The sequence below is a fragment of the Henckelia pumila genome, chromosome 4 (genome assembly GCF_033568475.1).
Source record: "Henckelia pumila isolate YLH828 chromosome 4, ASM3356847v2, whole genome shotgun sequence".
Classification (NCBI taxonomy): Eukaryota; Viridiplantae; Streptophyta; class Magnoliopsida; order Lamiales; family Gesneriaceae; genus Henckelia; species Henckelia pumila.
In genome coordinates, this window is record NC_133123.1 from 25,695,039 (window position 1) to 25,720,905 (window position 25,867).

Genomic DNA, 25,867 nt, shown 5'->3' on the forward strand with positions numbered 1-25,867 from the left:
CAAAATATGATATTAGCTTGATCAATTATTTGAATTCATATGTTGGAATTTACCTTGCAACAATATCTTGTACATTTTAGATATTGGTGTATATCACAACAAGTGATGGAACTATATCATGGTATACTTTTTTCTACACTACTAGTGAAATATTGAATCTCATATAGATTCATCTCTATTAAAGTTCTTGTGTCCATGATATCTTGAAGTTTTTGGATGTCTACTGACCATGATTTTATACCTTGAAATTATCACACTATAACTTCATCTAGAAAATCAATTTTGTTATTTATCTTGGATAATATGGACTCACTCTACATTGTGATTGATCAAAGACATATTGCACTCAATCCATGTGTCCGATGTGCTCGATTAAACAAGTAATGTACTCAATATGATCCATTGTGTACTCCATAATTTCTCTAATAGTTACTCACAAAATATGATATTAGCTTGATCAATTATTTGAATCCTTATGTTGGAATTTACCTTGCAACAATATCTTGTACATTTTAGATACTGGTGTATATCACAACAAGTGATGGAACTATACATGGTATACTTTCTTCTGCACTACTAGTGAAATATTGTATCTCATATAAATTCATCTCTATTAAAGTTTTTGTGTCCATGATATCTTGAAGTTTTTGGATGTCTACTGACCATGATTTTATACCTCGAGATTATCACACTATAATTTCATTCGGAAAAGCAATTGTGTTCCTTATCTTAGTTAATATGGACTCACTATACATTGTTCTCGATCGACAACATATTTTACTCAATGCTTGTGTACGATGTGCTCAATTTAACAACTAAAGTACTCAATTTGATTTTTTTGTACCTCGATATTATCACACGATAACTTCATTCGTAAAGCAATTGTGTTCCTTAACTGATTAATGTGGTCACACTCTACATTGTGCTCGATCGACCACAATTTGTACTCAATGCATGTGCACGGTGAGCTCGCTTTAACAACTAATGTTCTCAATTTGATCTTTTTTGTACCTCGACATTATCACACTATAACTTCATCCCGAAAAGCAATTGTGTTTCTTATATTGGATAATATGGACTCACTCTACATTGTGCTCAATTGACGACATATTGTACTCAATCCATGTGTCTGGTGTGCTTGATTTAACAACTAATGTACTCAATATGATACATTGTGTATTCCATAATTTCTCTAATAATCACTCACAAAATATGATATTAGCTCGATCAATTATGTGGGGACTTCGGGTTGCTAATCTCATCTTAGGGCAATTAATGATTAATAAAACAATTAATCAAACAATTAAGAATAATAAAACCAAGAGCTAATTTTTTTTTAATTCAAATTTCCAGAGCCTCGCTCGATCGGTAACATTCACCCGATCGAGCGAGCTATAAAATCTAGCTCTCGGGACTGCACATATTTTGGCCTCGCTCGATCGGTCAAATCTTACCGATCGAGCGAGCAAGAAAATTCAAGTTTCTGCTCAGCAATAACAGGCCTCGCATATTTGCAATTTAACCCCTCAAGTCTTCATTAATTGCAATTTAGTCCTCGAACCTCTTTTTAATTCAATTTCAATCCTAAATAATTTAAGAATATTAGAATTTAAATCGAAACTCTAAATATTCCCAAATTAAATATACTCGGATTAAAATTAAATAAATTTGGATTAAATCAATAATCCCGGCCTTTTGCACTTTAGTCCTTGCAACTTCGATATTTTCAAATCAACCCCTGATCGGGTTTTACTTCCGAATTAAATCATAATAATTCTCAAAACTTGGAATTTAATCTTAAATTCCATAAATATTCAATTTGAATATTTATTCTTTTAATTTAAGAATTATCGAAATTTAATCCTCAAAATCTGTAAATTCTCAAATTAAATATTTTCGACTCGAAAATTAAATCTATAATTTCTTTCGCTTCTCAAATCAATATTTGCCCAAAATATAAAATTTAATTCTCAAATCCCGTAATTAATAATTTAATATTTTCGGGCCTTACAAATTATTTGAATCCATATATTAAAATTTATCTTGCAACAATATCTTGTACGTTTTAGATACTGGTGTATATCACAACAAGTGATGGAACTATGTCATGGTATACTTTCTTCTGCACTACTAGTGAAATATTGAATCTCATATAGATTTATATCTATTAAAGTTCTTGTGTCCATGATATCTTGAAGTTTTTGGATGTCTACTCACCATGATTTTATACCTCGACATTATCACACTATAACCTCATCCGAAAAAGAAATTTTGTTCCTTATCTTGGATAATATGGACTCACTCTATATTTTGCTCGATCGACAACATATTGTACTCTATTCATTTGTCCGGTGTGCTCGATTAAACAAGTAATGTACACAATTTGATCTTTTTTGTGCCTCGACATTATCACACTATAACTTTATTCGTTAAGAAATTGTGTTCCTTAACTGGTTAATATGGCCGTACTCTACATTGTGCTCGATCGACCACAATTTGTACTCAATGCATATGTGCGGTGTGCTCGCTTTAACATCTAATGTTATCACTTTGATCTTTTCTGTACCTCGACATTATCACACTATAACTTCATCCGGAAATGCAATTGTGTTTCTTTTCTTGGATAATATGGATTCACTCTACATTATGCTCCGTCGACGACATATTGTACTCAATCCATGTGTGCGGTGTGCTCGATTTAAAACTATTGTACGCAATATGGTCCATTTTGTACCTCGACATTATCACACTAAAACTTCTTCCGGAAAAGCAATTGTGTTCTTTATCTTGGTTAATATGAACTCACTCTACATTGTTCTCGATCGAAGACATATTGTACTCAATGCATGTGTACGGTGTGCTCGATTTGAAAACGAGCATGGTTAAAATGACTCACTCTTAGTTGTGCTAGATTGAAGAAATATTGTACTCCATATATGTGAACACGATGCTCTATTTATAAACTACTATATGGTTGATTAAGGTACATATGCTACTTTATTAAGAACAATATCAAAAATATCAATTATACTTTCAAATTAATCGAGTAAAAAATCAATGATATTTGGTATTACGTATAACAGAAACTGATATAGCCAAAATTTAAATTTTGCCACAACGCACCAATTTCAACCAAAATATAACCAAACTTCATATACGTCCACAACCATTTGTTTATGTTCATCACATAATTTAATTAAAACCAACAAAATAACATAGACTTTCAATTTTCAATCACCACATCTACAAGAACTTCTTAGCCATAAGCATAATGACAAGTTATTAACTACTGAAACTTGTTTTTCAACAACCCATTTTCATCAGATAGTATTGTGGTTGTCACACGGGCTCTATAAGTATCCATCTGGACATCTTGTGCATATGTCCAGATCTCATTCGTGTCACAAACTGCACACTCCATCCACATGCATGAATAAATGCCACAATCAAGGGTTGCTCCTTGTTGACGACAAAGTTCTCTTAGCATTGGCTCACTTACTATCTGAAATCCCGAGAAGTGACGTATGACACCAGCCAAAAATTTTACCTACAACAAATAATAATTTCAAATTCAAACTTAATTTGTATTTAAATAAAATATGGTGTAACTTACATAAACTTTTGTTGTCCCAACTGCAAATGAATCATGCATGGAGTTCCACAGTCTAAATACCCCTTCATCTCATTTTTAAACAAAAAAAAAACCAATGTCACTTGTCATTCATGGGAAAAATGATATATATACATCTTTTAAATAAATATTCACTCAACTCCAGTAGTCTACCCATTGTGAAATATGTCAAATTTGCAAGAAATGCTCCATAATCGTTTCGGCGTATTGTCCTTTTTTTATCATGTGTTGTCAACTTCTTGAGAACTTCTTCCTACACGTCCAAGAAAAAAATTTATTAATGTATTTTAATCCAAGAGGGAACATCGTGAGAAATATTCCTTTCCACTCTTCTTCACATGATGATCATTAATTGATTTCTTTTCTACAACCATTCCTATATTAAAAACCAGAAACAAAATTCTATAAACACAAATACATATTGTATGCCTTATATATATGTGCGTGCGCGTGTGTTTCTTTCCAAATTTTGAAGAATATGCTTAAAATTCCAAATAAATAATAATATCAATCTCAATGAATTTTTAATTTACTGAGCCGAAAATAAAAAAAAATAAAACATCCATTTAAATCTCTTGTAGTACACCACAACAGGAACCAAAACAAAAGGAAAAATACGTGAATAAAAATCAAAATGTACAAAACACAAGAAATTTCGATTTGCTGCATACTAATAAAGCACTGCACCCCATTTATGAATTTCAAAATTTTTTGGAAAGACAATTCAATGCAACTAAACTTCTATTGAATTGCAATATCAAATACAAAAGCTAAAATTTGGGGAAAATGACTGTCAATAAACTAATATAACCAATTATAATTTCAAAATCACGAAAATTTTTGTAATGATAAGTGAATTTTATGCACTTAATTTATATATGATTTGACTTAGATTTTGTGATATATCGAGTGAATATTATGCGTATTTGTTGTTGTTTTTGTGAGTTGCAAGGATTTAAAAAAAGTAGCAAGAAGAAGCGAAAAGTCGAATTACGGGACAGAAAACTTCAAAAAATTACTGGGAATGTTACAGATATCCAAATCCGATCTCCACCGTTCAAATTAAAGTTTAGGATGTTTTAAAGTTGCTGTCAAAATTTCAGCTCGATCCGACGGCTAGAACTTATATTATAATTTTTACAAAAATGATGCGCAGATGGTGAAATGGAAGAACAAGTAGCGCCCCAGCTCTAGTTTTCCAGCGCTCCAGCGCCCGTAAATTCATGTCCAGAGTGCCTCAGCGCTGAATTATTAGCGCTCCAGCGCTGAGCCGTCTCCAAAAATATGAAAAGTCTTTAATCGAGTTTTAAAAGGGATTTTATGACTTATTCTGGAGGATACGAGGGTTTAGAGAGTTTTCAGAGCATAGAGACGGCTATTGAGAGTTTTGAAGTGCACAAGAGCTCGAGAATTTGATACGAAGACAGAAGACGGCGGCAATCGGCGACGGAAAAGTTTAATTTTACTTCGTTCTAGTTTTCCTTTTAAACTCTATTTTTCTAGTTTGATGGATTATTTGAAGAACAAGTTTTGTTTGATCTTTGAATTTGTTATGAACTAATTTCTTAGTCTAGAGGTAGACGGATCTTGACTGGAAACCATGATTGAGATATTTTGATTTATATATTTGAATTCTTCGCACAGTTTATTTGTGTTTTCCTGATTTTAATGCTTTCAATTTACTGGCCATAGATTGAATGATAATTGATTTAGAATCTATCACTCGAAAGAGGAGATTTTGAATACGACATAGAAAAATACATTTTTGATGTTTATATTGTTCGAGAGGCATATAACTCCATAGAAGTCTTTAGAAGAATTCTCGTACCATTTACCGGATTTAATAGTTAAACTTAGATAGACATATTGAGTTTGCTATTGAATACGAAATTCTGCTTGACACTCGAGAGAGGTAGTATAAAATAATAGGGATTCTTGGCTAGTAAACTAGAAGAATTGATAATTGAACAATCATTAGAAATAAATTGTGGTGGACAGTTAAGTGAAGTCGAACCTCTAGCATTCATCGCTTATTAATTTTTTCTCTCGTGAACTCGTGGTTATTTAGTTTTGTTTCTTGAAAATTTTAGTTTTATAAAATCAGATCAATTTTGTAGCTCTACATAGGATTAGGATTTTATTAGTTACAAATATTTGATATAATATCATTTATTCATTCTCCGTGGGATCGACTTGGACTTAATTCCTATATTATTACTTGACATCGTGCGCTTGCGAGCGAAAAAAACGCAATAGTAACAAAAGATTAAAAACAAATAGAAACTGAATTGCACAAAACACTACAAATTTCGATTTACTACCTCGAAATCAATTCAACTGAAAATAGATAGACTAACAGCATCAACGACAAACCCTATAAATTGGGGAAAAATGTGTCAATAAGCTAAAATAAATAACAAATATTTGAAAACCCTCAAATATTTTTCAAGAACAAAACAAATTAACGATAGAAATTGAGAAATATTTTGTTTTTTTTCGTACCTTCTTCGATTTTTTCGTACCTTTCTTCGATTTAATTTCAACTTCCTTCGCACTTTTCTTCACGTGCATGGGTATCTTCGTTTTTTCTTCGTCGTGACATTTTTTCGAACCATCGGCAGAAAAATGAAGAGAAATTAGATCGCGGTGGTATCTTCATTCTTTCTTTCTAACCATCGGCAGAGAAATGGAGAGAAATTAGATACGATATGTAGATGAGGGTATTTGAGGTTTTGAATTAAAAATGAGGGCAATTAGGTATTTTGGTGTTTATTAGGGAGTTAAAACAAATAAGTTCATTTTGTCAGAGAGTCATAATACATAAGTTCTGAACTAGGTACTGAACACAAAGTTCAGACTTCGATTAGGGATTTATGTTAAATTTACCGTTTTTTTTATCTCGGTTACTATCAATAAAATTTTTATTTTTACCTATGAAATCTAGGTTTTCGTTACTAGTTGTATATGCTTACAAAAATATATTGTTGTAATGAAATTTTTTTTAAGCAAAACTATACGTATACCAAAATTTATTTATTTATATTTATCTATATCAATACCAGTTATAAAAGTGTGAACTCAGGTTAAAATTTTTCATTGTGTATTTTTAACTTTGTCCTTAGTTTGTACACACTTGATAAATTATATCAGAATATTTTTGTAAAATCAATTGTTATGATAAGACCAAAATTAACAAAGTGTATGCATATTAGATAAGGATCTAGTTTTCAAAAATATTGAAATACCAAAATACTTTGTTTTTATATATATTTTTGTATATATATATATATATATATATATTTGTAGAAAAAGTTAAAAGATTTTTTCCACAAAAATTTTCACGAAAATCTTAATTAAATACTTATTTAGTTTTCTAAAATATTGAAACACCAAAATACTTTGGTTTTTATTTTTTTGTAGATTAAATGAACAGATTTTTTTCAACAAAAAATCTTATTATTTTAATTTGTGTAAGAGTCTATTAAGATAAATAATTATTATATATTATGAGTTCATAAATATATAAATATCAGATTTGTAAAAGCTATATATATATATATATATATATATATTAAATTACACACTTGTGTTGAAATAAATCAATTCAAGTAGAGTCATTTTAATCCAAAATAATAAATGAAAAACACACCAATACATGCATATCATATATGTAAATTAAAAGTTGATATTAAAAAAGTTAATTGTTTTTCCTCTTCATAAAAGCTAAAAACTATAACAATTATTTTATGAGATAATCTTGCAATTAACGAAGTAATTTTTTACAAGAGTTGAAGATGGATAAATCGGTTATAGTTTTCTGTAACTTAAAAATACATGTTTTAATAATATTTAATTTAATTTGATTAAGATATACTTATTAACAAATACATAATAAATCATATTGCTTGCATACATACATGGATAGAAAATAATACGAATTTAATTAACAAAACAATGGAAAATTCGAGCTGTGATAGTTGCATAAGTTTCAATATCAATATTGTGTCAATGTAGAACTACATTAAATACTATATTTATAAGTCTACCTGAGTTGTGATAATATATATATGTTATTCTAAACTGTTAATGTAGATATAGAGTAATGATGACCGTAACATTGAAACTGCAAGGGTTACATTGTTCAAAAATGTTGCAAATATTTTTATTAATTGTAATGTTGAAAATTATATTGATTCCATCACTACGACGTGTAATAGTTTTTCCTTCAAATAATATATATTATTACAAATTATTAATAAAAAATATCCTTTATCTAAAGAACGACAACACTTCAATAAAAGGCTGGCAATGAACCGAGGTCTAAGTTTGGTCCAGTATTAAACCCGTCCCTGCTGCGAGATGATTTAGACCCGCCCAAATGGGTTCACAAGCGGGTTTTGGGTGGATCTCGGGTTTGGCCAAACCCACTACAATAGTTGCTATTAAAGATGATGATGTGTATATTGATTCTTTCATAGAGAAGAAACAACACATGCTAAATGAAAAAAAAAGTCGTAAAAGACATAAAAAAGTCTAAAATATAAAGGAAATATTTATTAAGAATTTAAATTAAAGTTTATAATGCATTATCTATATTATATATATATATATATATATATATATATTAACGTAAATCAATACTCATAAAATAATTAATCAACACATAAGATAGAAAATTGCAAAATTAATATTTACTCTAATTTGATTAACGTATCTCACTTATTAACAAATATAAAATAAATTATATCTATTCAAATCATACAATAATGAGATAAAAAAGAAGAGAAATTCATGGTACGAAGCATGCCATAATTGCTCAAGATTAATCAACAAAATAATAAAAAATCCGAGCTGTAATAATTGCATGCTTTAACATCAATATTGTGACAAATAAAAATTTATATTAAATATTATATCTATAAGCTTATATATGTTATTGAAAATGTCTTATTTTAAATATTATATATATATATATAACATCAATATTGTGACAAATAAAAATTTATATTAAATATTATATCTATAAGTTTATATATGTTATTGAAAATGTTTTATTTTAAATATTATATATATATATATATATATATATATATAATAAGATGATCGTAAATGATGGACAATGAAGCTGTAAAAGTTACATTATTGTTCAAAAATATTGCAAATATTTTTATTAGTTGCAACGTTGAAAATTTTATTGATTTTATCGCTACAACGTGTAAATAATTTTTCTATCAAATAATATATATTATTATCGATTATTAATATATAAAATCTACTTTATCTATAGGACAACAATAATTCAATATATTACAAGTTTTTAGAGATGCCAAATAAATAAGAATATATATTTATTTTCAAAATGGACAAGATGGTTGAAACAAAAGATAGAATGTTAGCATTTTTAATCGAAAGCATTCACAAATCAATCAAAAATTTTAGCAACAAAATTATTGCAACAGTAGATTTCGAACAACTTAACATGAAATTAAAAAATAAAAAATAATGTCCAATAACATCATTATTGATCATTAACAATATAAAATTACAAGTATTTGAAGACAATAATACACGAATGAAGATTGAAGATAATAAAATTATTTATGCTATTGCAAAGAACTATTTTCAGCATTAAAACAATAAAAAATAAAAAAGTGGGCGTCCGAAAAAAGAATCAAAGGATAATAAAACTATAAAAGTGCAAATAATTGTTGAAGATAACATCATTAAGAATTGTTATGAAGATGATGAGAAAATTGATTTTTCATAAAGAATAAAAAAAGAATGACAAACGAAATAATCGTGACAGAAATAAAAATGATTATATTAAGGAAGTAAAAGCGCAACAATTTAATTTAAAGTTTATATTATTTTTTTTCTCATAATCAATAATTGTAAAATAATTTTTCAATATTATGTATTATTATTTTTCTCTTAAATTTTATTTTATTAAATATGTCATGACATCAAATTTTATATTTTTCTCAATTTATAATTTATACAAATCTATAATATTTATTACAACCATGATTTTCGACAATTATAAATCCAATTAGATTTGTATCACATAAAATCTTTCAGCAAAGATTGTTCGCACTCATTTTATAGTACATGTTGTACAACATATTATATTACATTGAATTTTATCGTTGACTAAAATACCATGAAAATCATTAATTAATTGCACGTTAATCTCATCTCAACTCATTTATTTAACAACGTTTATCGATATTAAAAAATGTTTTCACGTGCATCGTGACTTTACTATTACATATAAATGATGGTGAAAAAAAAATTATATATATAAATGTATATATTATGATTTTAAAAAATATGAATTTGGACTTTAATCAGTTTTAATCTTCGATTAAGCCACAGACTAGCCTTCTGGCTTCCGCTAGGGGTCAGTGGATTCATTGAAGTTGCCGAATATATATATATGTTAGCTGTTAGGGAAAGCTGCATGTATATATACTGAGGAAAGGGAAGACTACAGGAGAGGTAGGAAGAAGCGAACCAGAAATGGCTGCCAGATCTCTGTGGCGCGCCAGTACGAAGCTGATTCTGACGGGTACGGTGGGAGGCGGCGCAGCCGTAGGGGCTGCGGCGATCGCCAGGTCCGAAGACCCCGCCTCTGCTGTCAAGCTATCGACCACCGTCCCTCTGCGCCTCCTCGGTGATGCCTTCACCGCAGCGACCATCGCCTTCGGTATGTTTCAACTTCGAATTTGTAAGCAGAGTTTCTGTTTTTTGGTTTTGTTCTATGCTGCGGTTGCTGCTTTCTTGGATTTATTCATAGTGAAATCATGGACTTATAATGTTTTAGCAGTTGTATTGTTGTGTAATCGACTGTATTAGGTTGTTGTGGAGATTACTTTGGTAATTTAGCACATAATTGTCTTGATGACAATATTTTTTTTTGAGAAACTAAATTAATTAATAAATATATACAGAAGGATAATACATCTTCTAACCAATCTTTAGAAGACATAGATTGGTAACCCGATTTGAATTGAGTGCCTAGTTTCAATACAAGTAAATTAGCATTTGTTGACAGGCTAATATAGGTATCCATTCGATTAGTTATAAACAAAATGGAGTTTCTTTTAGATTTCGTTGTGATGTACTGATGTAACCTGTTGTTTGATGTTGTTTCATAACATGGGTACACATTCATGTATTACTCCAAAGGTTCGTCAATTCCTGTTATTTAATCGTTCCCAAATTGTTTTTATATCGCTAGCTTCAATAACTTTCTGAATTGATTCTTCCGTTCAAACATTACATCTGGACCCATGAGTGTGTTATTTTTTGTGGCTACACCCAATAAAACCACATTCCTTCAAGATCTTACACTATATTGACATGAGTCTGCATGACAAAAAATGTGATCTTTAAATCGTTGACCCTCTTTGCAAACTCATAGTAATTCGGATACAGCCAATTATGGGTTTCCTTATTGAGGACATAACAGTCATACAATAATTATCCGATTTAATCAAATGGAAAGAAAATGTACAAGGTAAGAATAGGGATTCCAAAATAAGTGAGAAAATCATACAAAACGAGGAGGTTGAAAATTGTTTGGAAAGAGAGAGAAGTTTGCAGAAAATCTTCTTGTGCTCTTCTGATATCCAAATTCTCCTATCATTCATCTCTCAAGTCCCAACATTCTATGAAAAAGCAGAAAGAATCATGTTCATATTCTTGAATATGCTGACCAGAAATAGATATGAAATAGGCGCCTTATATATACTATCATCTCCTGCTTTTTATTGGACATGATTTTGAATCTGTCCTATAACTGGAAGATACTCCATTGTAATGTCCATACTGCCAGAACACAATCCGTCCTCTATTTCTACACTTTCCTGTGTTGATATTCTAGTGTTAGTTTTGTTTGCAAGCATGAAGTCATGAATAATTTACTGTTGCCTCTGTGGTGATGTCTATTTTGTGCACAATTGAATGTTTTAAATTCATAAACATCTTTGTCTCCATCTTATTGTGTTTAATCCATATAAGGTATTTTTCGATTGACTAGAACCATTGGAATTCAGAATAACATTTAATTTGAAAGGACAGTTTTGAAGATTTGAGTCAGAATTATTATTTCAATTATTATTTTTGTTATCATTTATACCATCCTTTTATGATTAATTACTTATTTGTGTAGCAGAATTCTTGCTCTTTCTTACACTCCTAATCATTTACTGTTCAAATTTATTTCTTTTTAAGGACGTGGTACATTTGTTGGGTTTGTCATGGTTGGATTCATGACTACTAATTCAATTTGAAGAGTGCCACTTATATGGGCACACAACTTTGATGCAGTAAAATTTGTTGAACTGAAGTTCCTATGTTTTCCACCTTTAGCAGTACAGTTTTGGCATAGAATTTCACATATTTAGGTTTTCTAAAATTTCTAGTTTGTCATTTGGGTTTAGTTTGCAATTTTGTTGTTTACATGCTTCTCTGAGTGCTCCGAGTGCCATTCTTGTTTTAAGTTTCATTTAGTAAAAAGGTTTTTTTAAGACAATACATTTGATTGTGCCTAAAGAAGTAAGAAATTTATATAGCAACAGGTTACACTTAAAAGACTGTATTGAACGCAGAGACAATGTGCGATGGTCCCTAGTACAGCGAAAAAACAACCGCAGCAGTTGTTGGAAATTTTGAGAAACTACCAATTTTTTATGGAGGATGACTGAACTGCATTCCTTATTTGTCATTCCAGGAATTCAGTTCTCGACCATTGCAACAACGTCAAAAATATCCACCAAGAAAGCATGCATTGACCTCCTAAAAAACTGCAAATCCATGCACCATTTCAAGGAAATACAGGCACAGATCTTCATCCAAGGTCTCCACCCAAATATTGACATCCTGCACAAGCTCATTTCTTTTTCCTCTGCCACAAACCTAGCCTACGCTGAAAGACTGTTTGCTCAGATAGAGATTCCGACTTTGTTTATCTATAATGTGATGATCAAGGCATGCACTAAAGTGGGTAGTTGTAGAAAAGCCCTTCACTTATTTGACGAATTGCGTGTACATGGATTGCTCCCTGATAATTATACATACCCCTTCGTTTTTAAAGCTCTTGGGGGGTTGAGGGTGGTTCTTGACGGAGAAAAAGTTCACGGGTTTGTGATGAAAACTGGAGATGTGTATGATTTGTACGTCTGTAATTCGATTTTGGATATGTATGGGGAGTTGGGGTGTGGTGAGAGTTTAAGTAAAATGTTTGACGAAATGCCTCATAGAGACTTGATTACGTGGAATATTTTGATTTCTGGTTTTGTGAAGAGTAACAACTTGGAAGAAGCTATTGATGTTTATATGAAGATGAGACTAGATAGAAGTGTGAAACCTGACGAGGCTACGATTGCTAGTACATTGTCGGCTTGTGCTTCCTTGAAGAGATTAGATCTTGGTCGCGAAATTCATGAGTATGTACGAGGACAAACTGGGCTTACAGTGATAATCGGAAATGCATTGTTGGACATGTATGCTAAGTGTGGGTGCTTGGATATGGCCAGGGGAATGTTTGATGCAATGCTTGAAAAGAATGTGCTTTGTTGGACTAGTATGGTGTCAGCATATGTGAAATGTGGTCAATTGGATGAGGCTACGTCATTATTTGAAAAGGCTCCAGCGAGAGATCTTATTCTATGGACTACCATGATCAATGGGTATGTACAGTTTAACAAGGTCGATGAGGCAATGGTGTTGTTCAGGAACATGCAAATGGATAGAGTTAAGCCTGACAAGTACACTTTGGTTGCTTTACTAACTGGATGTGCTCAGTCAGGAGCCTTAGAACAGGGTGAATGGATCCATTCTTACATAGAAGAAACCGGAATAAACATAGATGTTGTTGTTGGTACCGCTCTTATAGAGATGTACGCAAAATGCGGGATCTTAGATATGTCCTTGAAGATTTTTAATCAAATGAATCAGAAAGATACAGCATCATGGACTGCAGTAATTTGTGCATTTGCCATGAACGGAAGTACCAACAGAGCGTTACAATTATTTTCAGAAATGATTCATGCACGGATTAAACCTGATGATATCACTTTTATTGGTGTTTTAAACGCTTGCAGTCATGGAGGGCTAGTCGAGGAAGGCCGGAGGTATTTTGACACTATGACTGAGGTCTATCAGATTGAACCAAAGTTGGAACACTATGGTTGCTTGATAGACTTGCTTGGTCGTGCTGGACTCTTAGAAGAAGCCGAGGATGTGATAAACAAAGTATCGACAAAAGATAATAAGCTTATCGTCCCACTTTATGGAGCTTTGCTTAGTGCTTGCAGGAACTATGAAAATGTTGATATAGGTGAACGCATTGCCCGGCGGATTTTGGAGATCGAGTCCCGTGATTCTAGCAACCATACGCTTCTGGCTCATATATATGCATCTGCCAGTAGATGGGATGATGCGACTAAAGTTAGAAGGACAATGACAACCATTGGGCATAAGAAGATGCCTGGTTGCAGTGCAGTTGAAGCTTTGGAAATGTCCCCGAACAGATGGTTAGAAAAGAATATCAATCCAAAGATTTGACATTAAGGACTTGAGATCCCTCAAGTGGTTGGTACAACAAAGGTAATGTGTCTTACCTGTAGGAAATATGATTGAAGCTGATTTCAGAAGTAAGATTGTCAGATGGTAAGCCTGAGTGATACACCCAGAGAACAAATTAGACTCATTTTTGGAGAATATGATCAGAAGCATCTATGTCACGCACAATTACCAACAATTAATTTGGAGACTCATTTACTTAAGAATAACTAGACAGGTCAGTTGTTTTGATGTGCAGAATTTTTCAGTTCATGGGGATTAATATGCTTGGACATAGCTTGCACTAAATTCTCTCACAGCCTCCTGAATGAATCTCAATCCATAATTTAGTGTCTTATCCTTTTGTTTGATTCTATTTGTCATCATTTTTGTCTGGTTGTTCGATGTTTTACATTCTTATGTTCATAAATATATTGATATTTGGTATAGATGTGTTATCCATATGTTTGTTTCTATACTGCAAATTTTTCCTTTATTTCATCTTCTATGCTGCAGGATCACTGCATCCATCCATCATTTGAACTGACGCTCCTTTTAGTGTATCGAGTCTCTCGACAAGTTCTTTTCTTTCTGCAGCACACATTGTTTTCCCTAGCTTCTTGAAACTATGAACAAGTGGGTGCACAGTCGTTAATTGGTTTGAGTTTTATCCAATTAACCACCTTAATGACTTAGATCATGTAGATTGCCATTTTTGTTTCTTGAAATTAGTTTTGAATTTTCTTGGTTCATTTATATATATCCATAACAATTATTTTATTACTCGACTCTTGTGTTTCCTTCTTCAATCATACAAATCTCTGTTGACTGTTACAGTTCCATGTAATTACTTGAGGCAGTAGGTGTAAATGTTCATCATATCTCCTGAGTGAAGGGGTTTTCTTCGTCTTTTCCATTTTTATAATTTGTTACATCACTTAATATATGGAGATGAAAAATTGTCCATTAACTGCTCAAGTAAAATACAAGTTCGTGTGATCTTTTCAGCTCGTTTTCGCTTGAGCCTAAATATAATTGTTTCTAAACCTTCAACGCAGGATGCAATCTTTAATTTATTTTATGTTGCCTACTGCAGACACACGTGTTTGTACAAATATATTAAGCTGTCAATGGATCAATGCCCTGGGTTATACATCATTCAAGCTTTTATTTATATATTCTTGTATTACTTGCTGGAGATTAATCTTTTTGAATGAATGTAATTCCCTTACAATCCCGTGACTATGGAGGGAATCCAAATCATTGCATATGAACTCTAACTTGAAAGATGTTGCAGACTCTAACAAACTGAGTGTCGGTTTTGAATTTTTTGGATGAGCTTGACTCGGTGAATTTCTAACAATGATCGACCATTCCTGACTTCTTTCCAACCATAGATTTTATTTATGACATTACACAAATAAATCGATAAATTTTTCTTGGGATTTATGGGTAACAGTATGTTGGAGATTCTTATGGCTTGTAATTCCCTGTCAGATTATGAGTATTCTCTCTGGGGATTGGCGGAGGATAGCATTGAAAGGGCAAAAATTAAACGGGAAGTTCATGCCAGGAGCGCACTGAAACTTCAAGAACTTTGCTTTAGGAATGGAGGAATATATATCAAGTTAGGTCAACATATCAGTCAGCTGGTAAGCTCTTTTCCTGCTGTCATTTCAATGCTACGCGGCAACTATAAAACTTGACCCAAATGTCTTCTACAGGAATACTTGGTACCAGATGAATATGTCCAGATAATGAGACAATCCATGTTGAATAGATGCCCGGTTTCATCTTATGACCAAGTGTGTGATGTTGTCAAGAAAGAGCTTGGAGGGATGCCTGATGAAGTAAGTTGTCATTCATTCAAATAAAGCTCGTATTTCTATGGTTTGAGAGCTTAAATTGATTGTAGGTGTATCAATGTATTTCCCTCCTGTTAGTTTACTAAGTTATTTAAAAGTTCAGGCATGGTTTATTAAACTAAGTTATTTAAAAGTCCAGGCTGGTTTACCACGTTTTGTTACGCAGATTTTTGATGAATTTGATCCAGTCCCCATAGCAAGTGCTTCTTTAGCACAGGTTCATGTTGCCCGGACTCACGATGGTCATAAAGTTGCTGTGAAGGTAACAAAAATCTCAACCATCATACTTATTTAGCCTTGGTATAAAAATGATCTATTTCCTTGTATGTTATTTGGTTCAGGTTCAGCACACTCACATGCTAGACACGGCTGCTGCAGATTATGCAACCGTGGAGTTAATTGTGAATACATTGCATCGGCTCTTTCCTTCTTTTGATTACAGGTTTGATATAATTTTAATCATGCATTTAGAAAATTGATGATTCTTCAGTTGCTAATAGACTTAATTTATACTGATTGTTGCACAAACATAACACGCATGACCGAAAGCCTTTCCCTCCTCTATACACATTTTTTTCTCACAAAAAAATTAACTTTTCCTCGGTGCAGATGGTTGGTTCATGAATTGCGAGAAAGTTTACCTAAGGTTTGTCTGTTATGATTTATTATTGTCTCAGTCAGTGATCATATTACCTTCCGTTTTTTGCGACAATCATGTTCTCAGTGCTGTCAGTGATTCACAGCTTTTTTGTTCTATCATCTATGTACCATGTATTGTACGATTGTTTCTTCTGCCTTGTGTTCTAGCTACCTTTCCTTTGTGGGGGATCAAAATGATGCATCCCTAATCTTGTCTTGCCTTCCATCCCTTTTCTCGTTATCTGAAGGTCCCCCTTCTTGCAAGTCTTTCATCATTCAGGAAAAATGTTTTAACAAGTGCCATTTATAGTTTCTTCGTGTTTTTCCCTGGAGGAGGATATCTTGAACGACTATCATATTTTTCGCGGTTTTTACCATTCATTAGTGAATCTTGATTATTTTTTCAGGAGTTAGATTTCTTGATCGAGGCCAAGAACAGTGAAAAATGTATGGATAACTTTAGGAGGTTTTCTCCACATATATCTGGATATGTTTATGCTCCCAAAGTATTTTGGAATTTGAGTACCTCCAAGTTGTTGGTAATGGAATTCATTGATGGAGCACAAGTAAATGATCTTAGGACCATTCAGAAGCTAGGAATTGGTCCAAGTGATGTATCAAAATTGGTGAGTTACTGTGCTTACTAAACAATAGTATGATCTGAAAATTTCTTGGAAAATTCTCTTTTAATTTGCACATTCCTAAACCATTGTGGCTTGACTTTTGGTTTATTTTCGACCTTGATCTGGGGTAATATCATCATTGCTATGACATCAGTGTTAACAAACTCTAATTTTCATGATTAATGAGTGGATGGGACTATTCAATGTCCCATCTAGTAGAGTGCTTGGAAAGGTTTTAATAAGACTGCCTTGGATCTGCTTGAGTTTAAATTTGATAATGTCTTTGTTTTCTTCGATGCAGTTAAGTCATGCTTTTGCTGAAATGATGTTTAAACATGGTTTTGTGCACTGTGATCCGCATGCTGCGAATGTGTTAGTTCGCCCCTTGCCTTCTGGAAATTGGAGCATTTTTGGTGAGGCATCATGCAGATGAAATTTAATCTGTCTAAATTATGCATTCATTCTCGTTCCACCCGAAAATTATGGCATAATTGATTTCACTGATAGTTATCTGCACACAACCATTTTACTATTTTGTTCTTGTTTCTTGTGCTAAATGTATTTTTTGATAATTCATTTGGTACCATTGAATGCAAGCTTTGGGCATCTCATTTATCAATCAACCTATTCGAGTCAAATAGAAAAGGTGCTGTGTATGAATATACCTTCTGCGCTAGTCACTTCGCTCATTTTCCATTTTCTAAGAAGCTATTATGGTGTTGGACACGTGAAAAGACAAATGCAAGGTCATTTTCTAGTGATTTAGCTCTTGAGTAATCGTTGGCCTGTTCCTTTTTATTAACATTAATAAAAAGAACGGCCAAATTCTTAGTTTCATTAATCAGTTTTTTTGAAGTTCCATTGAATTTTACATTTTCATTTTTGCCATTATCTTCTTGCAACTCTTTTTATCTTTCCTGTTCCTTGAAAGTATCACACATTTGTATTTTAATTTGATTTTGTTGTTTTTTACTTAAAGCTTGTTTCCCTTGCTCAGGAAAGAAAAAACCGCAGTTGGTATTGTTGGACCACGGTTTATACAAGGATCTTGACTTCTCGACAAGAATTAACTATGCTTCCCTTTGGAAGGTGCATGGTCTGGAAAATTTATCTTTCGCAGATCATGTTTCTTTCTGTCAATTTTAGTTTGTGATACAATACTGTATTATATATTGCAGGGTTTAGTATTTTCTGATGCTAATGCGATCAAAGAAAATAGTGCAAAGTTAGGTGCGGGGGAGGACCTTTGTGCATTATTTGCTGGAATTCTTACCCTGAAACCATGGAATAAAGTTGTTGATCCTGCTTTGGATCATCTAGTTGTCCAAGGAACTGAAAGTGATAACTCAGAAATTCAGGTGACCTCATGCTGCTATGATGATTATTCATGATAGATTTTTGAAAACAGTTTTTAGTATCTGCGTTTCGTTTTCATGGATTTTGTTCTCGATGTGTGAACTACATATATTTCTCCATAGCAGAAAATTTGGTTGAAGCATTTCCTAGACTGTTGTAATTTTTTTTCTTGCAAAAGGAAATCCTCGAAATAATTCCATGTGTTTTTTTATTATTATTTCAGTTATTAAAGTGCATTTTTTTCTGTGTGTTGTGATTGTGCGATGCAATTTATTTTCGGGCCTTGCTATTTTTTTCTGCTTTATAATGGCTCTTTATTCCTTATCCCCTTTTATCCAGATGTATGCTTCACAATACTTTCCTCAAATAACCGAGCTGCTAAGGAGACTCCCTCGAGTGATTCTTCTAATGCTAAAAACAAATGATTGCTTGCGAGCAGTAAATAGATCTCTGGTATGATCTCTTAAATTAGTATTTATGTGCTTGCACCAGTGTCTTTTTAACGTATGATGAATGTGTTTAATAACTTTTAAAAATTTATTTTAGGAATCAATTCATAATTTCATATCTATGAAATAGGAGACGAAAGATCATTTAGTGCAGGAACTTCGAACTGTCACGCACTTGTAGTCCATGAAGTTGAAACTTTTTTAATGATATTTTGACAAAGTTCTGACTGGCTTGGTTATATTTACTTTTGCGGAAGGAATCTATCTATATGCTTTCCTAGTATTTTAATAGACCTTTCGATTTGACTGTAGTTTTATGAAGAGTTACTAGTTTATCAATTTTGATACAACATTTCATCAATTTCTGTTCTAGAATGTTTAAAAGCATCAACATCAATCTAAAGTCACAGAATGCCTGTACATTACTTGGGGACATTATTTTGTACATGAGTTTCCTTCTTTACCACTTTGGGATATTCTGCAATAAAGCACCCAATAGCTTGACTAGCGACTCTTCATGCTTGATACTTGCAAACAAATAACCAGTGTGTTTCTTAAACAGATGCAAGGCTCGTCACTTGAAACATTCTTGATCGTTGGAAGAATCTCTTCCGAGGCAGTTATTGAGTCACGATTGCTGCAAAATAGGTCCTTTCTTACCCGGGTTCGTGTCTGGTTTGAGGAGTGTCTGTTAGACGCTCGCCTGTTCACAATGCAGGTTGCTTTGTGGGTATTGAAACTTCAAAAAGCTCTGACATTTTGAGACCAGGTCAGACATGTTATCACACATAGAAAGCACAACATTGCTTGTAGAAAATATAAACACAGAGCCAACCATAGATTCAGATATCATTATTTTTGGGGTCATTTTTTTCGCAAAGGCGAAGTGTATTGAACAACTGGTGTTACAGTCTTACAGATACCCAAAACTAGGCACTTTTGAGATGAAAATTTTGAACTTTGGACTAACAACATTAATTTACTACTGTTTATAACAGCAAAAGGGTAAGGCCACAATTTTTCTTACCTTGTGTTTTTTTATCGTTCAGATATTGGTTTCCTTCGAGCAGAGTACATCATAGTTGATTCCTTTGTTTCCAATGAAAATAGTTTGCATTCGATAACAATAATTTTCTATATTGGCTTTCTTGATTAAACAGAGTTTTTTTTTATTTATTATTATTATTGTTAACTATTTGAATCAAAAAATGATTACAATATGGAGTCAATCATCTCCCTCGAGGTTTATTTGTCATTTCGCAAAGTTTGAGAATATTGTTACAGAAGCAATTATACAAACAAATTTTAATGATGTATACAAAATTTGTCGGAGCTATCTGGTATCCCTATATTTGATGAGGGTATATTAAAGGGTGAATTAAAAAATGCTATTAAATACTAATTATAAACAAAAATAAAATCATATTTTTTAATCTAGATTAAAATTGTATTTGTATTCTAAAAAAACGAGTACTTCACATAAATTATTATTATTATTGGTTTTATAATTATGAAATCGCTAAATAAACTCTTGAACCAACATAATAATATAAAATCTGCAACAATGGTTTAAAAAAATATCAATAAAAAAATCAAAATCTCGACTATTGATAAAACGTTCACTTACTCAAATGAACGTGGATCCCTCCTACATTAATTTCATAATACCGAATGTACATGATGTGTCCAGTGTTGATTCGGGAACTTGATGCGTCGTAAAAGAGACCTCAACATTGCATTAATAATACGTTGACGAATCCAATGTACGACTATTGATTACTGAATGATTTTACGAAAATATTTCAAACTATTTGATTAAATATGAATTTCGGAATTTTTTTTCCCTTACCACAAATGATTCCCATTAAAAAAGATACTATATATTACGAGAACAAGTGCAAACGATTTACAAAATATATTGTTAAAACTAAAATTTCAAATATAATTGTATTTGACACTTTCATCTAAACGCTAATTAAAATCATGAAATTATAAATAATTGTTGTAGCACAAAATTCCTCCAAATAGCTTTCGAAATAAGTACATTGATATTTGTGTAATTTCAAATGCAATATATAACCGTCAATGTAGTCACGTGGTTATAAAAACATGATTAATATAAATTGTTGTATAAATTAATTTTATATAAATTATTAAATTCTTTCATAATAAATATATCACAAACCTATATTTTTTAGTTATATGATATAAAGTAAAAAAAATCAACAAAATATCAAGAAAAAAGACATAATTTCTGAAAATCTATAATAATTGGACCCCTATTCCTATGCTTTAAATTTTTTTTTAAAAAAAATACTATTATTAATTATACACACACATATGTACACATAATAATAAAATAATAAGATTACTTCAAAAAAATAATAATAAAATAATAAGATGATAATGATAATAACTAAATTAAGAAATAATCTTAATATTAATAACGATAACAATAAATAACGTGAAATAAACTAATATTATATAAGAAATATTAAAAAAATTATATTATTAATAAAAACAATAAAATATTTTTAGTGAAAGTAGGTTTATTAAGTACGATTACACCGTAATAACTAATAAGATATCGAATCGACTTAATTAGAATTTTGTTTAAAAAAATTTATTTCGATTTCCAGAGAAATCAGTCAAACCAAATAAATTTATTTTTTCATACAGTTTTTTTTAATAATTAAGTTCAGTTTTATATTAGATTTTTTTAATAAAACTTGTAATTTTTCATATTTTTTTGACATTTCGATTATGTTGGATTCTAGCTCATAATAATCGTTTTTTATTTTTATTTTGGTTCAGTTGATTCGATTTCTATGAAAAATGTAGTTGGTTCTTACGTTATTTACTATATTGTTGTTGTTATTAATAATAATAATTTAATGCAGGTTTTATTATTTAATAGTATATAATGGTTTTTATTAAGGAATTTAATTATTATTGTTATTGATTTTGATTTTTTTTTTTTTTTAAAAAAAAGTAAAAGGAACACACAATTTTCTTGATTTGATGAGTTAGTTGAGTAGATATTGGTAAAGCTTTAAGTTGCTCATTGAATTCATGCTGCCATGTTAGCTAATCTGCTCACCACATTTACTCCACACCCCATTTCTCTGAAGAATTCATCGCCGGAAAGGATAAATTTTTGCAGATGGTGGGTCCGACGAGGCCATTGTTTGTGTTGTTCGGATCCTCCATAGTTCAGCTTAGCTTCAGCGCTGGCGGCTGGGGTGCCATTCTCTCCGATTTCTACTCCCGCAGAGTATGTTTATTATTATTGTTCCAAATTTGCAGCTTGATTTCAATTTCGCAGTTGGGCTTTCGAATTATAAGTTTTGGTGCTGGAATTTGGTCATCAGATTGTATCAAGTAGTGGGGTCAGCTCGATCTTGAATATATATATATGTTCCCTAGTAGCATGTACAGTCTTTGATCATGATTACTATGAATGCAGAAACATGTGTGTTGATATACTATTTGCATAGGCGCAGTGTAATCAAATGAATTCGTTATCCTCGAGGAGGAATTTTTTTTTTTTTTTTTTTGATGAAATACAGATTATGCTATGTGAAACCATCGAAAGGAGAAACCTCAAACACTTTGCAAAGAATTTATATCAAAATGAAAAGGCTCGAGCGAAAAAATAGAAAGTCTCTTCGCTAATTGTATAGGATTGTGTAAGTTACCGTTCTAGGTAGCCATAGATTTCTGTACAGGAAATTTGTTTTACGGTGACAAAGAATACTCCGTTGTCTTTTTAGGTTTCATTGCGAATTCTCGCTTGCCTGTTATTGCATTTTCATTTTCCCATCTCGTGTAGGCTGACATAATTTCCAGAGGGTATTATGGCTGGAATTCAAGACGGGCTGTTGAAGTACTTGATATGGTTTTCCCTAAGGTACCAGCAGTTCATTATATGTAGAGGTTACTAAAAATGAATGACGAAGATCAGAAATTAAAGAATCCTGCGTTGTTTTTACGGGTTCCAAAATAAATTAAATTAGTTCTTTCTATGATCTGTAGCAGAGAGCATCAGGTAACTGTTCAAACTTAATGAAAATAGTTCGAAATATGGTAATATCTTTTTCTTTTTACTTTGATGCAAGCATATGCAACATCTTGTTAATCACGAGGATCTCAACTATAGCCTATGCAGATGTAACTTGTTATATCGATCTAAACTTTTCATGTAATTAAAAAGCATTTTCTACTAACGACTGCTGAAGTAAAATAAATGCATTGTTGAAGTTCTATCAAGACCATGATAACACCGATGACCAATCAACATTTTTCCATCCTTGGATTTTCCTGTGATGTTTTTGCTGTTGCAGGATGCTGCTACTCAGCCTGAGTTGGTGGTCGTATACTTTGGTGGAAACGATTCCATGGGGCCTCATGAATCTGGACTAGGGCCTCATGTACCACTTCAAGAATATGTTGAGAACATGAGAAAAATTGCTCTTCATCTCAAGGTAACTTCTCAAATTTGTACTGATATGACTCTGTTCCTATGAGATTACTAGGTGGTTTCCTAACAATGCTGTATCTTGCTCAACTTAAAGCAACCTATGGACTATGGTACTTATCATCGTTTTCAGTTGCAAATCATAGGATGTGTAATGGGTTGCCTTTCAGGTTTTTTCCTTTGCTTTTGGGTGAAAATTTGTTTGAAAATTGATACTGAAAAGAACTGTTTACATTTGAAAACCTTACAAATTTTCTGGGGCAAAAAACTCCAAGTTACTTAGAAAAATGTAGCTGAAAAGGCGACTTCTTCCTTTTCCTTTGTTTCCTGCCTTTTCAATTACAAACTCTTTTTTTCTAACAGCGGCTTTCTATTCCAGAACCTTCCACAACAACCTCGCTTAATCTTTCTCAGTTGCCCTCCAGTTAATGAGGTTAAAGTTCGCGAGAACTTAAGGTGGTACACTGTATGATAAATCAATTCTTACACCCTTCAAGGTTCAAAATATTGAGGGCTTATCCTTCTTCTGCTTTCTTTTTTCTTTTCATGCCTCCTAAACAGTCCACATCTCAGTGAGATCGTGCGAACAAATGAGTTGTGCCGATTATATTCAGAAGCTTGTATAGAGTTGTGTAGGGAATTGGATGTGAAGGTAGTTGATCTTTGGACTGCAATCCAGAAGAGAGAAGATTGGTTAGACGCCTGCTTCACGTGAGTACATTCTACCAAATCTTCTGTAACAACTTTGAGACTACAAACAAAATTATACAAGCATCGAGAAACTGCTTGTATCACTCAAGGAGCAAGAGGGGGTCATTTACCTTGGTTTTGGATATGGGACGAATAGGTTCTCGAAATAAGTACTAACCTTGCTTTTCTCCCATGCTCTTGTTTACCACAGGGATGGAATCCACTTGTCCGCGGAGGGAAGTAAGGTAGTAGCAGAAGAAATACTCAAGGTGCTGGAGGAAGCTGAGTGGGAACCCAGTTTGAGAAGGGATTCCATGCCCATCGAGTTTTCGGAGGACTCACCTTATGATCTTGTTGCTAAAGATGGAAAAACGACTTTAAATCTCTCAAAGTATATCTAACATTTCATGCTAGAGGATTTCTATTTAAAAAAAAATGCTAGAGGTGAGTGATTTTTACTAAGCGACCTTAATTTGCTCGAACAATATCTAAATTTTGAGGCAAGAGGTGAGCGACTTTCTGTCTAAGCAACTTTCATTGATTGTAGTCATCATTTTGGGATAATATTATTTGTTTCAATAAAGGAAAAACATGGAAGTCGATGGAGAATTGGATCTGACGCGTTATTCAATTTCTTAGTTTACTTTTAGAACTTGGATTATCTCATGCCTCACCAATTGTCATGGAATACAGAGGCTTCGAATTTCCCCAGGTTGGTTCATATGGTTCTTGGTTTTCAGTCTTTTGACTATAACAAGCATGAAAAAAATTTAGACTAACGCGAAAATATTATTTATAAGTAACTCGTCTACCAATTTTAAAGACCGTATATATTTACGTTGATAATATAATTTCACACGAGTAATATATGCAAACAATTATATATATCATGGTTGTTTCAAAATTCTTTAAACAGACGGACTCAAACTTTAATACATTTATTAGTAATCTCGGTATAATCTCGCGTTCTTCTCGTCATATTATTTATTTATATATTAATTATTTATTTTACATCAATCACATCATTAATTATTTCTCTCACATCAATCAAATCATTGAATTTAAATTACTATATTACTCCTTATAAATAATATTATACATATTTTATTTATTGTTAAAAGGATAAAATGATAATTTATCATTTTTATATAAATTTAAATAAATCAAATCAAATAAACTATAATCAATCAAATGAAATATTATATTAACTATAATTTCTTATTCATTTTTTATTACATTACATTACTTATCCATGTATTATTTATCTCATCGCCCGAACCAAACGATACCAATATTTATATATACTATATATTAAGTAAGAGCAACGATCTCTTGGTATGACATCATCTTCATTTTTGCCCTTATATAGTTATAAAATTGCGAACATGTCATTTTCATTGTTTTTTTTATTTCATAAATATTTATTTACGAAAATATTATTTTTAATCTAATTATTTATTATTATAATTTTTTTATATTTTTAATTAAAAAATAAACAATAAAAAGCACGTATCGCGTGCATTCGGGTACTAGTTCATATTAAGATTGTGGATGATATTGACAAAACTTGG

General features: G+C 31.8%; 2 protein-coding genes across 4 annotated transcripts; both read left to right on the forward strand.

Moving 5' to 3' along the window:
• The first annotated feature begins 9,978 nt into the window (after positions 1 to 9,978).
• LOC140863776 (putative ABC1 protein At2g40090) lies at positions 9,979 to 20,155 on the forward strand. 3 transcript variants are annotated; one of them, XM_073267427.1, is made up of 12 exons: positions 9,979 to 10,337; positions 15,695 to 15,849; positions 15,922 to 16,047; positions 16,229 to 16,324; positions 16,404 to 16,504; positions 16,672 to 16,708; positions 17,109 to 17,327; positions 17,626 to 17,737; positions 18,322 to 18,413; positions 18,503 to 18,682; positions 19,020 to 19,133; positions 19,692 to 20,155. In XM_073267427.1, exons 1-12 carry the CDS (start codon positions 10,151 to 10,153, stop codon positions 19,890 to 19,892), a joined length of 1,620 nt encoding a protein of 539 aa, XP_073123528.1. In that variant the 5' UTR covers positions 9,979 to 10,150; the 3' UTR covers positions 19,893 to 20,155. The 3 variants fall into 3 exon arrangements, with proteins under 3 accessions (XP_073123528.1, XP_073123526.1, XP_073123527.1); XM_073267425.1 differs by lacking the exons at positions 15,922 to 16,047; positions 16,229 to 16,324; positions 16,404 to 16,504; ... (5 more) ...; positions 19,020 to 19,133; positions 19,692 to 20,155 and adding an exon at positions 12,366 to 14,242 and having other exon boundaries at positions 15,695 to 15,832; XM_073267426.1 differs by lacking the exons at positions 15,695 to 15,849; positions 15,922 to 16,047; positions 16,229 to 16,324; ... (6 more) ...; positions 19,020 to 19,133; positions 19,692 to 20,155 and adding exons at positions 12,366 to 14,242; positions 14,714 to 15,673.
• A 2,025-nt stretch (positions 20,156 to 22,180) lies between these two features.
• Positions 22,181 to 24,899, forward strand: LOC140860366 (GDSL esterase/lipase CPRD49-like). The gene is made up of 6 exons (XM_073263355.1): positions 22,181 to 22,403; positions 22,962 to 23,039; positions 23,473 to 23,613; positions 23,986 to 24,062; positions 24,168 to 24,317; positions 24,508 to 24,899. Exons 1-6 carry the CDS (start codon positions 22,293 to 22,295, stop codon positions 24,695 to 24,697), a joined length of 747 nt encoding a protein of 248 aa, XP_073119456.1. The 5' UTR covers positions 22,181 to 22,292; the 3' UTR covers positions 24,698 to 24,899.
• The last annotated feature ends 968 nt before the right edge of the window (positions 24,900 to 25,867 follow it).